Source organism: Vigna unguiculata, chromosome 11 (assembly GCF_004118075.2).
Source record: "Vigna unguiculata cultivar IT97K-499-35 chromosome 11, ASM411807v1, whole genome shotgun sequence".
NCBI lineage: Eukaryota > Viridiplantae > Streptophyta > Magnoliopsida > Fabales > Fabaceae > Vigna > Vigna unguiculata.
This window is the reverse complement of record NC_040289.1, coordinates 26,920,668-26,937,786: the sequence shown is the minus strand read 5'-3', so window position 1 is coordinate 26,937,786 and position 17,119 is coordinate 26,920,668. Positions and strand designations below refer to the sequence as shown.

General features: G+C 42.7%; 1 protein-coding gene across 1 annotated transcript; it reads right to left on the bottom strand.

The window, feature by feature from the left end:
* Positions 1 to 537: 537 nt before the first annotated feature.
* Positions 538 to 15,891, bottom strand: LOC114170304. The gene is made up of 12 exons (XM_028055784.1): positions 14,572 to 15,891; positions 14,347 to 14,490; positions 12,859 to 14,211; positions 11,565 to 12,681; positions 8,770 to 8,822; positions 8,570 to 8,671; positions 7,527 to 7,601; positions 6,923 to 7,099; positions 6,544 to 6,772; positions 5,563 to 5,658; positions 5,263 to 5,362; positions 538 to 682 (listed from the first exon to the last, which is right to left on the bottom strand). Exons 1-12 carry the CDS (start codon positions 15,889 to 15,891, stop codon positions 538 to 540), a joined length of 4,911 nt encoding a protein of 1,636 aa, XP_027911585.1.
* Between the last annotated feature and the right edge of the window lie 1,228 nt (positions 15,892 to 17,119).

Genomic DNA, 17,119 nt, shown 5'->3' with positions numbered 1-17,119 from the left:
TCTTTGGCCTACGGTGGAGTATCTTGCTTGTTATTTGGTTAACTTGGGTGCATGATCTAGAGAGTGAATCTGGTATTGAGTTAATTATGATATTAAGGAATAAGCATTGTGAGCACATTGTGTTATGAAGTGATGAATAATGTTTACTTAAGAAAACCAATTTTGGTACACTTGGACCGTTGGACTTAGATGGAAGTAGGAATCTGGATAGTAAGTTAGCCACTCGGAAAGCGATTCACACCAGTGCAGTAAGGGCTTTTGGCCCCGGTTATTTTCGTCATTTTGCCTCGGTTTTAAACCCGAGGCATATTGAGACGAGACTAGAAGGAAGAACCTTTGGTCTCGATTGCAAAGGAACTGGAGCCATAGAGGAACTTTTTTGCTTCGGGTATATGAGAACCGAAGCCATCTTCACGCACCAGCTGTTTTCAGCCACTGCGCCACCAACCTGCAACAACGCATAGAACAACAGCGTCGTCGGCGCGCAGTCCACACGACCAGAACCAGCCATTGCACCACCTCGTTGAACCATCAACGTTACAACCATGGAACCACCAAATTGTTACAACCAACCATTGCACCCTTGGCTTTGAATCCATGAACCGCACTAGAGTACAACTCGTTAGAAACAAGACGCGCTAGCAAAGTAAACCGCGAGCCACACATCGCCTCCAACGCGAACCTAACAGAATTGTGAGCAAGCCACTAGATTGCCTCTGCACAAGCAACCCTCAACGCAGTGTCATCGAACACAATCCACCATTGAAGCCACCATGGCCAACAGCTCCATCGAGTTCGCCTTTCACGAACAACAACATCGTGCCAACACACAAGCATAAAAACACAACAACGCACCTCTGCATCAAGAAAACCCTAAAACGCGAGTAGTTCGGCGTTCGTGTACAAGAAAAGGGGAATATGGGATTTGGGTTTGTGGAAAAATAGTGTTTTTAAAAGGTTTTAAAATTAAAGGGAGGAAGAGAAAGAGCACCTGCACACGTGAACCAGAGGAGAAAAATTTGGGTTTGCAGCAGCTGAGAGAGAGAGAGAGGAAAGAGTTGCAGAGGCGCGGAGAAGAAGAAGGGGGTTCGCGAAATTGAAACCCTAAATAAACCCTATGGCTTTGGTTCCTTTAACAACCGAAGCCATATGCCCCTTTTTGGCATCGGGTCTTGTTGGGCCGAGGCCAAACACCTAACGACTAGTTCACTTTTTCAAAAATGCAGTCCCTTTTTGGCTTCGGGTCTTGTTGAACCGAGGCATATAATTCTCTTTCGCACCAGTTTTGGGCGAACCGAGGCCTATAGCTCTCTTTGGCTTTAGGTGTTAGCTGAACCGAGGCATAAAACTTGGCTGGAATTGCAAAAATGCCACCGTGCCATTATATGCTTCGGTTCCTGGCCAACAAAGGCATATAAGGCGAGGTAAAAAGGAAATTTTGCACTAGTGTCAACTGGATTGGTGGAAGGCAATGTGAGTATTGAGGTCTACAGTGATGAGTCAAATATGCGCAGAAATACTCAGATACCAGAACTGTGCAAGTACTGATAAAGTGCCTGGTGATGGGTTTAGACCGTCAGGCGATAACTGTAGTTCCAGTGAGCATCAGAGGATGTGGCGCCTTGGCGATAACGGATGATGCGTTAGGCGGTGACGGTGAAACAACAAGTAACAGGGCGCTTGGCGCCTAGCGGTATGCGTCACCCGCCAGGCGATCTGGAAGGTAGCAGCGCTTGGCGGTATGTGTCCCCCGCCAGGCGATTTTGCTGCTACAACCTTGGGTTGTTGATTTTGTAGGCGTGATCAACAAGGCTTTTTGTGATGCTTCAAAAGTGGGATTGTTGGTGTTCCTTGAGTTGTGGCTCAGAACGTATCCCTTGAGTTGTGGCTCGAGATAGGGGTTAAAGCATGTGGTATTCCTTGAGTTGTGGCTCGGAATAGCATCTCTTGAGTTGTGACTCGGGATGGTGGATGAACACGAGGAACTCTTGAGTTGTGGCTCGGGTTGGCGAGTGTTGCCGGTGTGAGTGTGCTGGTTGTGGCCAGTATGGATGGGTCTAGATAGATTGCCCTCCTTAGTAGTTGACTGACGAGTTTGGTAGTCTTCGGACGTTGCGAACTATGTTCGTATTTGGGAACTCCATCTGACGTTACAGTGTATGATCTGTAACATGGTTTTCTGCACGTTCTTTATCGGTTGTGGCCGATAGGTATGGCAGCAAGTCCTCTAGAAGTAATCACAGAAGATGTAGAACATGAATAACCTGGTGGCGACCAATGTTATGAGATAAAAGAATGAGATTCATTGGGATAATTGTGTTGCTTATATAAATGTGATTATATATGTGTATACAATTTTTATATGTTTTATCTATTAAGCTCACCCTATCTGATTGTGTTTGGCGATGATCGTATATGCGGTATACGTGAGCAAATGATGTTGATTGTAATATCCCATCAGGATATTACTGATTTTTTATAAAATAAAGAAGTAGATTAATAACACGACATTTAATAATACCCCATTTTCCCAACATGCGGGAAAATTTAAAATTTGTTAAATAAGTAAACAATGTTCATGACCATCAGTCACCAAAACCAAAATCAAATGTTATAATAGCACCCATCAGGGTTTACAACTGATCTCAAAACTAAAGAAAAATAAAACATAAGATTTCCCCGAATCTATCCCCTCTCTGCGACTAAACTTCACCTGAGCCACCTGCATCAACAACATTTGCTCCCGTGTACCGCATACACGATCATTGCCAATCACAAGCAGATAGGGTGAGCTTAACAAATAATACATATAAAATCAATACATCATATAAAGCACATTTATATTCACTCATGTCCAAACATCCTTAAAATACCAGATATTATGATCACACCATACTTTCGTGTTCCACTTCTCATAGTGATTACTTCAAGGTGACTTGCTGCCACACCTATCGGTCACAACCGATAGAGCACGTGCGAAAAACAATGCTACGGATCATACACTGTAACGCCAGGTAGAGTTCCCATAGGGATGTCAAAAATATCCGTACCCGCGGATATTCGCGGATAAAACCCGCAATGAATAGGAAATGGATATTAAAAATGGATACTCGCTACCCGCGGGTACGGGTATTTTTCATACCCGCATGTTAACGGGGCGGGTACGGGTATCATAGTATCCGTACCCGTGGATACCCGTACCCGCTAAACTTTAATTCACACAAATATCCTTATATATATATATATATATATATATATATATATATTAGTAAAAAACATTCTGATCTAATATTTTCTAAGCTGCACATTTTATCTTTTTTTGTCTCCATTCTTTCGGCTTCAAATATTGGTACGTTGTCTTCTTCCAAGTACATCCCTTGACATTCTTCTCTTTCCCTTCTTTGAAATTGGGCATATACATCAAACCCTATATAGACAATGACGTTTATGGTATGCTTGTTGTCAAATGATGGAATCAAAATAAGAATAATTGACACGTGGCATTTGGGGTTTATTATTTGATTATTTTTCAGGAATCAATCGGAGAAAGTGGACTTGTTGATCAAAAATTAAAGAATTTCCATTGTGTTGAACCATCATTTTATATTTATTTTTATAATTATTTTGACTTGTATGGACTTGAGTTTGTTTGAACTTTATTTAAAATTTATGACAGTGATGTATTTTATTTTATTTAAATTTATGATTAAATATTTATTTTTTAAATAATTTTGTAAATACCTGCGGGTACCCGTGGATACCCATGGATATAAAAAAAATAGACGGGTACCTGCATAATGGATACCCGACGGATATGGGTATGGGTACGGGGCGAATATTTATCCAGCGGGTAGGGTATGAGGGAGCTACTACCCGTACCCTACCCGCCCCGTTGACATCCCTAAGTTCCCATATACGAAGATAGTTCGCATCGTCCCAAGACTACAAAACTCGTCAGCCAACAACTGAGGAGGGCAATCTATCTGGACCCATCCGTACTGGCCACAACCAACACACTTATATCGGCAACACTCGCCAACCTGAGCCACAACTCAAGGGTTCCTCGTGTTCATCCGCCATCCCGAGCCACAACTCAAGAGATGCTATTCCGAGCCACAACTCAAGGAATACCACGTGCTTAACCCCTATCCCGAGCCACAACTCAAGGGATACGTTCCGAGCCACAACTCAAGGAACACCAACAATCCCACCTTTAAAGCACCACTAGAAGCCTTGTAGCCCACACATACAAAATCAAAATTCCAAGTTGCAGTAGTATAAATCGCCTGGCGGGGGACATGTGGCGCCAGGCGCTGCCAGCTCCCAGACCGCCTGGCAGGTGTCGCGTACCGCCAGGCGCCCAACGCCTCAAAACCCTTCTCGCTGCAGGTACTGCCTAGCAGAACTGCCCTCACCGCCAGGCGCCCACGTACCAGTGATCCACTATTGGCCATCTATGGCCTAGCGCCACAGACTCGACCGCCAGGCACCACTCTCTCTATTATTCTATAATGCCCTCGGTATCGCCTGGCGGAACCGTTCCTACCGCTAGGCGCTATACCAGAACTGCCTGGTTCTGATTAAAAATGTCTTAGCGCCTCGATGTCTTTTTCCAAACTCCTTCCCTCGACTTAGCCTACCGAATTGGGTCTCACCATCTTAATTTACGATCCTTACTTCCCTTTTTCCTTACCATCACTTAATTATAAACTATAGGCTAAGTCAGCACACCCTAAAGTGTCATATTCATACTGTCCATCCCTTTTTAGTCCAAAAGCACCATCACATCTGAATTTACTACCATCTTTCTTTGCTAGTTCTCATTTAACTCTAACTTTACATGTCTCCCTCAATAACAGCCCACTTAGTGAACACTTATAACAACTTCTGCATTATTCTATATCTCATTAACAAGCTCCTAGTACTAGATTCTTACCATTCACTTGCATATGTCGTTTACTAAGCTTGCTATCCTACATTTACTCTACACTTACATACAATAAAACATTCCCACATTTCCAAAATCACAGATCCTAAATAATTCAGCATCGCCACAAAGAAAACGAAATCTCTGCAATAGCGCCTGGTGGTAAACCTCATGCCGCCAGGCGATGCGTATCAGTTCTGGATTTTCCAGAATTCTTCCTCCCTGTAACAGCCCCTAAATATCACAATTAAACCTTCGTTCTGTCCAATTTCTCCTAGTTCACACCCTAAATCACTCATATACATCCCTAAGTGTAAACCCCACTCAACTCTTACCATTCCTCTTTAAAAATTTCCGCACCGATTAGTCTAGTAGCAGATATCTCTACACTTTCCAGCCCTATCACTGTTCCATCAATTGTAATCAACGTATATACTGAAATTCAATAAAATAACCCATTAATCATCTCGTAAGCCCTAAACCTTGATTCTTCCCCGATTAGAATCCTTCCAGAATGCACCTAATCACAAAATCAAGCCAAACAGACTTTCGTCGCCTGGCAGAAATTCATCCCCGCCAGGCAATTCATCAGAGAAACCCAGAAATTGTTATAAGTTTGTGTCGCCTGGCGGTACAGGGCTTCACCGCCAGGCGGTCCCTCGGGAGAACCCAAGAACACTCAATTTTGGCATGAGCCACCTGGCGGCTATATGTAGCCCACCAGGCGGTTTCTGGAAAATTCCTAGAAATCAAAAACAAACGCAAAATTAAACAGAAAGCATACATCCAATTATCATACTACTCATATAATTATTATTACGAATAAGAAAATTGGAGTCCAGCTCCCCTAACCTGGTTTTCCTTAGCTTAAATTGGAGTTGTTATGAATTCCTTCTTGATCACCTATGATCCTCCTTTGGATTCCCTTCCAATTATGCCTTCTATTCACGTACACACCACAGATCCTCTCTGAATTCTCACTCTTAAAATCACAGACTAATGATAATTTTCCAAACCCTTCTCTCACTCTCTTTTCTCCCTTCTCAATTGCTCCTTAATTGGAATTAATTCATCCCAAAACGAAAATGACTTAAGTCTAATATAAATTACATTCAATGACTCATTAAGGACTATTTTCCAGCCCCTCTTGGCTGCCATGTCTGCTAGGGTTCCCTTCAACCTTTCAAAATTCAAGCCAAAACTAAAAATATAGTAAAACAAAGTTTAATTGGGGTTCTCAACAATGTTTGAGACCACAACCATGCATATGCCAAGATAATGCCAAACCATCAAGCCAATTTAAGTTTCATGCTAACTAATGCAATTCAAGCATTATATTATAAGAAACATGATCAAATCATAATATTGAAACAATAATAAGTAATTAACACAGAATGGACACACATAGGACTCAAACCCAAGTCCTCTCATACAACCAAAGTACTCTCAACCATTTGAGCTAGTACTCTTTCACATCATACCAACCATAATTTAATGCCATAAATGATTTTCCCACCCACATTTATTAATTATTTATTTATTTAATTAATTAAATTCCACGGGTCTTACATTACCCACACCTTTAAAATTTTTCGTCCTCGAAAAAGAGAACTTACCAGTGAAAAGATGAGGATAAGACCTCCTCATGACATTTTTCATCTCCCATGTCATTTCCTGGGTTGCCTCATCCCAGAGAACCTTCACCGTTCTGATCTCCTTCCCTCTGAGCTGTTTTACTTGAGAATCCATGATTCTCACTGGTCCGACTCCCACTGTCAAGTCCTCCCGCACCTGCACATCATCCTCCTCCAGAACATGTGTAGGATCCGCTATGTATTTCCTCAGCTGCGACACATGGAAAACATTATGTAAGTTTGCCAAGTGTGGTGGCAATGCGATCTCATATGTTGCAGGACCAATTCTCCTCGTGATCTGATATGGCCTGATGAATCATGGAGTCAACTTCCTCGATTTAAGTGTTCTTCCAATGCCTACTGTAGGAGTCACTCGAAGAAACACGTGATCACCTGCCTCAAACTTAAGCGGCCTCCTCCTCTTGTTTGCATAAGATTTCTGCCTACTCTGAGTTGCGCGCATCCGATCCTGAATCACTCTCACCTTCTCTGTGGTCTGTTGTAAGAACTCTTTCCCAAGAACCACTAACTCACCATCCTGCTATCAACACAAATGATGTCCTGCATCTCCTACCATACAGGGCCTCGTAGGGCGTCATTCCAATACTGGAGTGATAACTATTATTATAAGTAAATTCCACCAGCGGCAACACATCACTCCATGTACCCAAATGGTGTAACACACATGTCCTTAAAAGGTCCTCCAACGACTGTATAGTCCGCTCAGACTACCCATCAGTCTGAGGATGGTAGGCGGAGCTCATTCTCAACTGAGTGCCCAAGGCGTTCTGTAATGACTGCCAAAACCTCGATGTAAACCTTGGGTCTCTATCCAACAGAATGCTCGCCGGTACCCCATGTAATCTGACAATCTCTCTGACATACAAATCTGTCAGTCTATCCATGGTCATCTTCTGATTAATCGGTAGAAAATGAGCACACTTCGTCAATTTGTCTACTATTACCCAGATTGAGTCATGCCCTCTCACCGACCTCGGTAAGTGTGTGACGAAGTCCATGGAAATGCTGTCCCATTTCCACTGTGGAATATCCAGAGTGTAACATCCCGCCAGGATATTACTGATATATAATTAAATAAATGAAATAAATAAAATCTTGCGTTTAATAATACCTCATTTTCCCAAGACACGGGAAAATTTAAACTTTATTAAATGGGCGAATAAAATGTACAACGTTCCTTACAAAACCAAAATCCACAATATATCAAGTCACCCGTCAGGGTTTACATATGTTTTCAAAAACAAGTAAATAAATATAAAAGTTTCCCAAGACAATCCCCTCTCCGCGGCTAAGCTGCACCAGAGTCACCTGCATCACCAACATCTGCTCCCGTGTACCGCGTACACGATCATCGCCACACACACGCAGATAGGGTGAGCTTAACAGATAAAATCACATATACAAAACCATAAACATATATATATATATATATATATATATATGTATATATATATATATCAACATGCATACACATCACAACACTTAACTTAACTTTCCATATTGCCTTATATATATTTTTTTTTATTTTATTTCCACAATCCGATTCCCAATACGTTTATTCGTGTTCTACCTCGTCTGATGATTTCTTCAAGGTGACTTGCTGCCATACCTATCGGCCACAACCGATAGAGCACGTGCGGGAAAACATGCTACGGATCATACACCGCAACGCCAGGTAGAGTTCCCATATACGAACAAAGCCCGTATCGTCCCAAGACTACCAAACTCGTCAGCCAACAACTGAGGAGGGCAATCTGTCCGGACCCATCCGTACTGGCCACAACCAGCACACTCATACCGGCAACACTCGCCAACCCGAGCCACAACTCCAGGGTTCCTCGTGTTCATCCGCCATCCCGAGCTACAACTCAAGAGATGCTATTCCGAGCCACAACTCAAGGAATACCACGTGCTTAACCCTTATCCCGAGCCACAACTCAAGGGATATGTTCCGAGCCACAACTCAAGGAACTCCAGCAATTCTCACCTTTAAAGCATCACTAGACACACTGTAGATCACAAATTCACAAGGAAAACTCAAAGCTGCAGCAGTATAGATCGCCTGGCGGGGGACACGTGCCGCCAAGCGCTGCCAGCTCCCAGATCGCCTGGCGGAATAATTCACACCACTAGGCGCCTCCCGTCAATGAACCCACAAATTCCATTGTAACCGCCTAGCGGATCCACCTTCACCGTCAAGCAGAATTCATGCCAGACCCCACTAACGCGGTTGCTATTGCCTGCACCACTTTACAATTTATTTCATCCCCCTTAAAACAAAACCCGTACCTATTCATAGTTTAATCCGACCCCAACTCAAACATTGGTAATTGCTATCTCCAACACATGTGTTTGACAATTAAAATATTTCTATACGTTTAACTCTATTACATTGCATCACTTGTTATTATTATACCATTATTAGTACCAACACAAGGCTTTCGGAACTTCCAGTTTGCTCAATCGTTGTTGATCTCCAAAATCAAGTAATCCATCTTTCTATAATATTCGTACCAATTTACTGCACAACTTTTCATACTGAAATTTCCTTTTAAAGAAAAGTGGTTGGTTAATAACAAAATCAATACATATTAAAAACAGAATCCTGACTTCTTACGCGTTTCGCTTTTTGGACTTGCGCCGTTTCAATTTATATTAAAACCTTACCCTATACCACGGTCCCTAACCTAAATTGCCATTCCAAGCACTTTATCATATGCCAAAATCATTCCTTTTCTTACTTTTTATATATATATATATATATATATATATATATATATATAAAAGATTTTATACAATTGACACCTAATAAATCTTTTCTCGTAACATAATATGATAATTTCATACTAATTATATGTAAATATATACCCTGCCATTCAATACATAATATAATATTCTATATCTATCTATATATAGATTCCAGCCTTGTTCACGTGTGAATTTTTTTGTTTCCAATCCAATATCCTCCCTCTTAAAATTCCATCCAGAACTCACTTAACATTTGGTCCATTTTATGTTTTCACCACAACCGTAAATGAAATAGTTATATGCATGCAGTGATTCCTCCAACATACACCAAGCTATAATAATCTTAGGGAAAAGTGAACGAACTACTTGATTCACGTGGGTCCTTGCAATTGGGTCTCGGTCCCACCAGTACACAAAGAAGATTTGGTTCATATGGCCTTGGCTTTAATAAAAATAAACGCATGGTTGCAGAGAAATGAAATGAAGAAAGGAGGAACGAACTTATGGTCGTCCCTCAAATCGGTTGCAAGTAACAATCAAGCCTGGCGAAACTCATAATTCGTGACTCGGCATACGAAGGGAAAACTATGCGCCCTCAACCCGAGTTATCTCCAACAGAAGAACCTATCATTGTACTATGATTACGTTAACCTCACCGATGCAGATTTCCTACATCTCAATCATCGCGAACGAGGCTACCCTCATTCCCAAAAGGTGTTCACATAGATATTCTCCTAAGTATATCTCATGTACAGCAAGCAAAGAAAAATGAAGAAATAATAGTGCATACATATCACAGATGGTTCGAATCAGAAAAACCAGAACAAGACAACCTTATTCATAGACCTGTGATACGTACATAAAACAGTAACAGAAAAACAAACGAGAGCCTTGCATCGCTTTGTACAAAAGAAAAGAAAATCAACGGTTACAACTCCCCTAACCTGGATCCTTTTAAGCTTCAACCCTTGAACTTTGGATAGTTCCCCTTCGCACGCTAGCCCTCCTTGGTTCCTCTCTTTTCAGCCTCTCAATCTCTCCCAAACCTCACCAATTCCAGAATCTTTGCTCTCTCTCTGTAGTCAAATTTCAGATTGGCAAAACCCTTCTCTCTACCTCACTATATCCTTTTAAAGGTGCCCTAAAACTATGCTAATGTTTTAAAACGAAAATTTCTTATTGAATGGAGTTTATTATCACTAGCGTAACACAGGCGTTATCACGCCTGTGTGTATACATTTTTTAAATATGCGTGATATTATATTAATAGGTGATAATATTATAATGTTATTAAGTTAATATATATATATATATATATATATATATATATATATATTAAAATTATATTTATTAAAAATAAATTAAAATATATCAGAACAAATAAAAGAATAACCATTGATAAATAAAGAAAAAGAGAATAAATAGAAACATCTGATTTTATAAAAAGTTTGTAAAAATAACGGTCAATTTTTAAAAATTTAATAAATTATTATATTTAAAGGGGTAAAATCGGTATTTTGAAGAGTGGACACAAAAAGGGGAATTCCCTTTATTGTTATAGATAGATAGATTGATAAATAAAGAAAAAGAGAATAAATAGAAACATCTGATTTTATAAAAAGTTTGTAAAAGTAACGGTCAATTTTTAAAAATTTAATAAATTATTATATTTAAAGGGGTAAAATCGGTATTTTGAAGAGTGGACACAAAAAGGGGAATCCCCTTTATTGTTATAGATTTACCAACCCATTAAGGCTCCTTTCCAGCCACCTCTCGGCTGCCTTACCACTAGGGTTTCTTCCCAACCCTTTCATATTCAAGTCAAATCCAAAATACTAAAAATATAAATTAATGTGAGCTCTCCAAGGCTTGAACCCATAACCATGCAATTGCCAAATCAATATCAAACCATCATGCCAATTCATATTTCATGCTAGATATCACAATTCAATTATCATAATATAGAAGAACCTGTTTTCATAGATTTAATTAATAAAACCATAACATCAAAAGTTAGCATACATAGGACTCGAACCCAAGTCCTCTCGCACAATCAAAGTGCTCTCAACCATATGAGCTAGCACTTTTCCATGTCATACCAATCATAATTTAATGTCATAATTATTACCCCTCCCGTATTTATTAATTAATTATTTATTTAATTAATTAAATTCTACGGGTCTTACAATACTCCCCCCTTTTTAAATTTTTCGTCCTCGAAAAAGAGAACTTACCAGTGAAGAGATGAGGATAGGACCGCCTCATGACATCGTCCATCTCCCATGTCATTTCTTGAGTTGCCTCATCCCATAGGACTTTCACGGTTTTGATTTCCTTCCCTCTGAGCTGTTTCGTTTGAGAATCCAAGATTCTCACTGGTCCGACTCCAATAGTCAAGTCCTCTCGTATCTGCACATCATCGTCCTCCAGAATGTGTGTAGGATCGGCTATATATTTTCTCAACTGTGACACATGGAAAACATTATGCAAGTTTCCCAAGTGTGGTGGCAATGCCATCTCGTACGCTGCAGGACCGATCCTCCTCATGATCTGATATGGTCCGATGAATCGAGGCGTCAGCTTCCTCGATTTAAGTGCCCTGCCAATTCCTACAGTAGGAGTGACTCTGAGAAATACGTGGTCCCCTGCCTCAAACTCAAGCGGCCTCCTCCTCTTGTCCGCGTACGACTTCTGCCTGCTCTGAGTCGCGCGCATCCGATCCTGAATCACCCTCACCTTCTCGGTGGTCTGCTGTAAGAACTCTGGCCCAAGAACCACTGCCTCCCCATCCTGTTGCCAACACAATGGCGTCCTACATCTCCTACCATACAGGGCCTCGTAGGGAGCCATTCCAATACTGGTATGATAACTGTTATTATACGTGAATTCTACCAATGGCAACACATCACTCCATGTACCCAGATGGTCTAAAACGCAGGTTCTCAACAGGTCCTCCAACGACTGTATGGTCCGCTCAGACTGTCCATCTGTCTGAGGATGATAGGCAGAGCTCATCCTGAGCTGAGTACCCAAAGCGTTCTGCAATGACTGCCAGAACCTCGATGTGAACCTCGGGTCTCTATCTGACACGATACTCGCTGGCACTCCATGTAACCTGACCACCTCTCGCACATACAAGTCCGCCAGCCTATCCATATTCATCTTCTGGTTAATCGGCAGAAAATGGGCACACTTCGTCAACCTGTCTATTATCACCCAGATTGAATCGTGTCCTCTCACTGATCTCGGCAGGTGAGTGATGAAATCCATGGAAATGCTATCCCATTTCCACTGTGGAATGTCCAGAGGTTCTAACATGCCACCCGGTCGCTGGTGTTCTATCTTCGCTTTCTGACATACCAAGCAAGAAGCGACATAATCAGCCACATCCGTCTTCATACCCGTCCACCAGAAAGAGGCTTTCAAATCTTTGTACATCTTAGTCATACCCGGATGTATGCTAAGACGACTCTTATGCCCTTCATCTAGGAGCATCTTCCTCAAAACCCTGCTGTTTGGAACACACACCCTCTCCCTGAACCGTAGTATCCCGTCTCTGCCCATTCGGAAATCCTTCCTCTTCTCAGTGTCCAACTCACCAATTATCGTCTGCAGTTCTTGATCCTTCCCCTGTTCCACCCGGAGCTCATCTAGGAACTCATTCGTGATCCTCAACATGCTACATCGTATCTGTCCAGGCTCCATATCCAACCCCAAATTCATGTCCCTCAACTGTTCTATCAGCTCCAACTCCCTAATCATCATAGCCGATACATGAATTCTCTTCCTACTCAAGGCATCCGCTACGACATTAGCTTTACCAGGATGGTACAATAGCTCAAAATCGTAGTCCTTTAAGTACTCCATCCAACGCCTCTGTCTCATATTCAGCTCTTTCTGATCAAACAAGTATTTCAAGCTTTTATGATCGCTGAATACCTGGAACTGCGCTCCGTACAGGTAATGTCTCCATGTTTTGAGGGCAAACACGACTGCCGCTAACTCCAAGTCGTGTGTCGGGTAATTCTTCTCATGCACCTTCAACTGTCTCGATGCATAAGCTACAGGCCGTTTATCCTGCATCAACACACAGCCTAACCCCTGATACGAGGCATCACAGTACACCTCAAATGTTTTATTCGTGTCAGGGATTGCCAATATCGGTGCGGTGGTCAGTCTCCTCTTCATATCCTCGAAGCAAGCTTCACACTCGTCCGTCCACGAGAAAGGCTGGTCCTTTCTCGTAAGCTGTGTAAGAGGACTCACCATCTTGGAAAAACCCTCCACAAACCGTCGGTAATACCCTGCCAAACCCAGAAAACTCCGCACCTCTGAAACTGTTTGAGGCCTCTCCCACTTCACCACAGTCTCTATCTTTGCCGGATCAACGGCTATTCCTTGGGCTGAGATCACATGGCCCAGGAATTGTACCTCTTCCAACCAGAATTCACATTTCGACAATTTCCCATATAGCTGGTGCCCTCTGAGAATCCCCAATACTACTCTCAGATGTTCTGCGTGTTCTTCTCTGCTCTCGGAGTAGATCAGTATATCATCAATAAACACTACTACAAACTGATCCAGATACGGCCTGAAAATCCTATTCATGTAATCCATGAATATAGTCGGCGCATTGGTTACCCCAAATGGCATCACTACATACTCGTAGTGACCATACCGTGATTGAAAAGCTGTCTTCTGGACATCCTCTGGCCTGACAAGGATCTGATGATACCCCGATCTCAGGTCTATTTTTGAGAACACCGCAGCTCCCCTCAACTGATCCAACAGATCATCAATCCTCGGCAACGGGTACTTATTCTTTATCGTTAGCTTATTCAGCTGCTGATAATCAACACACAACCGGGAGCTACCATCTTTCTTTTTCACTAACAGAACTGGTGCTCCCCACGGTGATGCACTCGGTCGGATGAACTTCTTCTCAAGCAGATCCTCAATCTATTTCTTTAGTTCAGCCAACTCAGCAGGCGCCATTCTGTACGGTGCCATAGAAACTGGCCCAGCGCCAGGGATGAGATCAATGGAGAAATCTACATCCCTGCTAGGCGGTAGTTCTGGAATCTCATCCGGAAATACATCTGCATATTCATCTACTACCGGAATCCTGCTGATCTTCTCGGTCGTGCTCATCTTCTCTGCCTGAGCCACAATCATGTAACATGTAGCTCCAGCCTCAATCTCCCTCACCGCCTAGTTAGACGAGATAAGTTCTAGCCCCACTGTCTCAGGAAACACTATCTGACGCTGTCCGCAGTCAATGACGACATGATTACTCGACAACCAATCCATGTCCAGAATCACGTCTAGACCCTCCATCAGCAAACAAATGAGGTTCAACCTGAACCTGCGGCCTGCCACCTCCATAGGGCACCCCACGCACATAGAAGTGGTGGATACCTCTCCAGATGCTGGCGTCGCAACTAATAGCTCGCACCCCAGCTCTCGCATCGTAAGCCCGAGCCTCCTCACACATTCATTAGACACAAACGAATGAATGGCTCCTGAGTCGAACAACACAACCACCTCGTGGTCACACAACAAACATAGAAACTGCAACAGATTACCTGACTGTTTCGCCTCTGTGGTCGTCAAGGCGAACACACGCCCCGGTGCTCTGGGCCGATCTCCTACTGGCCTCGTAGCTGGCGCACCACCAGCTTGTCTTCTGTTAGGACACTGACGTGCAAAGTGCCCTATCTGCTGGCATGCGTAGCACCTACCAGTACTACTGCCTCCACCGGTACTGCTAGCAGGTTTAGTACAATCCCTCCTCAAGTGTTCCCCGCCACAGTTAAAACACCGCAATCTTCCTCCGGTAGTCGACGGTCTGCTGTAAGGTTTCCTCTGAGGTCTAGCATCTGAGGTGGTCCTCTGCTGTTTCCCCCCACTACTCGATCCAGTCTCCAACTGCTCCACGGTTTTGGCCTGCTCGACCAAAACTGGAAACTCTCTAATCCGGAGCGGCACAATGAAGCGGCGTATCTCATGTTTCAATCCGTCCTCGAACCTCCTACACCTCCACTCCTCAGTAACATCTGGAGTGTAGAAACGAGCCAGGTATTCAAACCTCTCTATATATGCCGCCACAGTCATAGTCCCTTGCTGAAGAGTAAGGAACTCTGCCTCCCGTTCATGCCTCGCACTGTCGGGAAAGTATTTCTCCAGGAACCTCGTCCTGAAGGCAGCCCACGTCACCTGCTCCCCACGGGTCTGCATCAACTGCTGCATCCCCTGCCACCAATACTCTGCGTCTGCCACCAGAAGAAACGTGACGAACAGCAACCTCTGCTCATCTGTGCATCCCAGCACTCTACAGATCTTCTCACACTCCCGCATCCAAGCATCTGCCTCGTCAGGAGTGGCCTTGCCAGAGAACTTGGCCGGTCGATGTTTCATGAAATCCTCCATGGCTACTGGCCGAGTAGGTGCCACTACAGCTCTGGGTGGCGCCGCTATGGGCTGCATCGCGTCCACCATACGATGGATCGCCTGAGCTATGTCATCAGCTCCAGCGGTGTTCCTCCTCCTCCTGTTAGCCATAGCTCGTGCACGCCACATATTATAGCTGGTTCACACACACACAGCCCATATTAGGATTTCATATCCAAAAATAAACTAATAACACAGAAAAATTAGTCACGCAACGTAACACGGCATGCTCACTCCCCATAGACCCCAAAATCATTTTGAAAACCATTGCTCTGATACCAAATGTAACATCCCGCCAGGATATTACTGATATATAATTAAATAAATGAAATAAATAAAATAAATAAAATCTTGCGTTTAATAATACCTCATTTACCCAAGACACGGGAAAATTTAAACTTTATTAAATGGGCGAATAAAATGTACAACGTTCCTTACAAAACCAAAATCCACAATATATCAAGTCACCCGTCAGGGTTTACATATGTTTTCAAAAACAAGTAAATAAATATAAAAGTTTCCCAAGACAATCCCCTCTCCGCGGCTAAGCTGCACCAGAGTCACCTGCATCACCAACATCTGCTCCCGTGTACCGCGTACACGATCATCGCCACACACACGCAGATAGGGTGAGCTTAACAGATAAAATCACATATACAAAACCATAAACATATATATATATATATATATATATATATATATATATATATATATATATATATATATATATATATATATATATATATATGTATATATATATATCAACATGCATACACATCACAACACTTAACTTAACTTTCCATATTGCCCTATATTTTTTTTTTATTTTATTTCCACAATCCGATTCCCAATACGTTTATTCGTGTTCTACCTCGTCTGATGATTTCTTCAAGGTGACTTGCTGCCATACCTATCGGCCACAACCGATAGAGCACGTGCGGGAAAACATGCTACGGATCATACACCGCAACGCCAGGTAGAGTTCCCATATACGAACAAAGCCCGTATCGTCCCAAGACTACCAAACTCGTCAGCCAATTGAGGAGGGCAATCTGTCCGGACCCATCCGTACTGGCCACAACCAGCACACTCATACCGGCAACACTCGCCAACCCGAGCCACAACTCCAGGGTTCCTCGTGTTCATCCGCCATCCCGAGCTACAACTCAAGAGATGCTATTCCGAGCCACAACTCAAGGAATACCACGTGCTTAACCCTTATCCCGAGCCACAACTCAAGGGATATGTTCCGAGCCACAACTCAAGGAACTCCAGCAATTCTCACCTTTAAAGCATCACTAGACACACTGTAGATCACAAATTCACAAGGAAAACTCAA

Excerpts from the sequence above, each read along its gene's own strand:
- LOC114170304 (XM_028055784.1), bottom strand. The coding sequence starts at position 15,891 with ATGGCTAACAGGAGGAGGAGGAACACCGCTGGAGCTGATGACATAGCT. Across the intron at positions 14,212-14,346 it reads TCATCCCTGGCGCTGGGCCA|AAAGATGGTAGCTCCCGGTT; the intron begins GTTTCTATGGCA and ends TTAGTGAAAAAG. Across the intron at positions 8,672-8,769 it reads AATTCTGCTTGACGGTGAAG|CGCTTGGCGGCACGTGTCCC; the intron begins GTGGATCCGCTA and ends GGGAGCTGGCAG.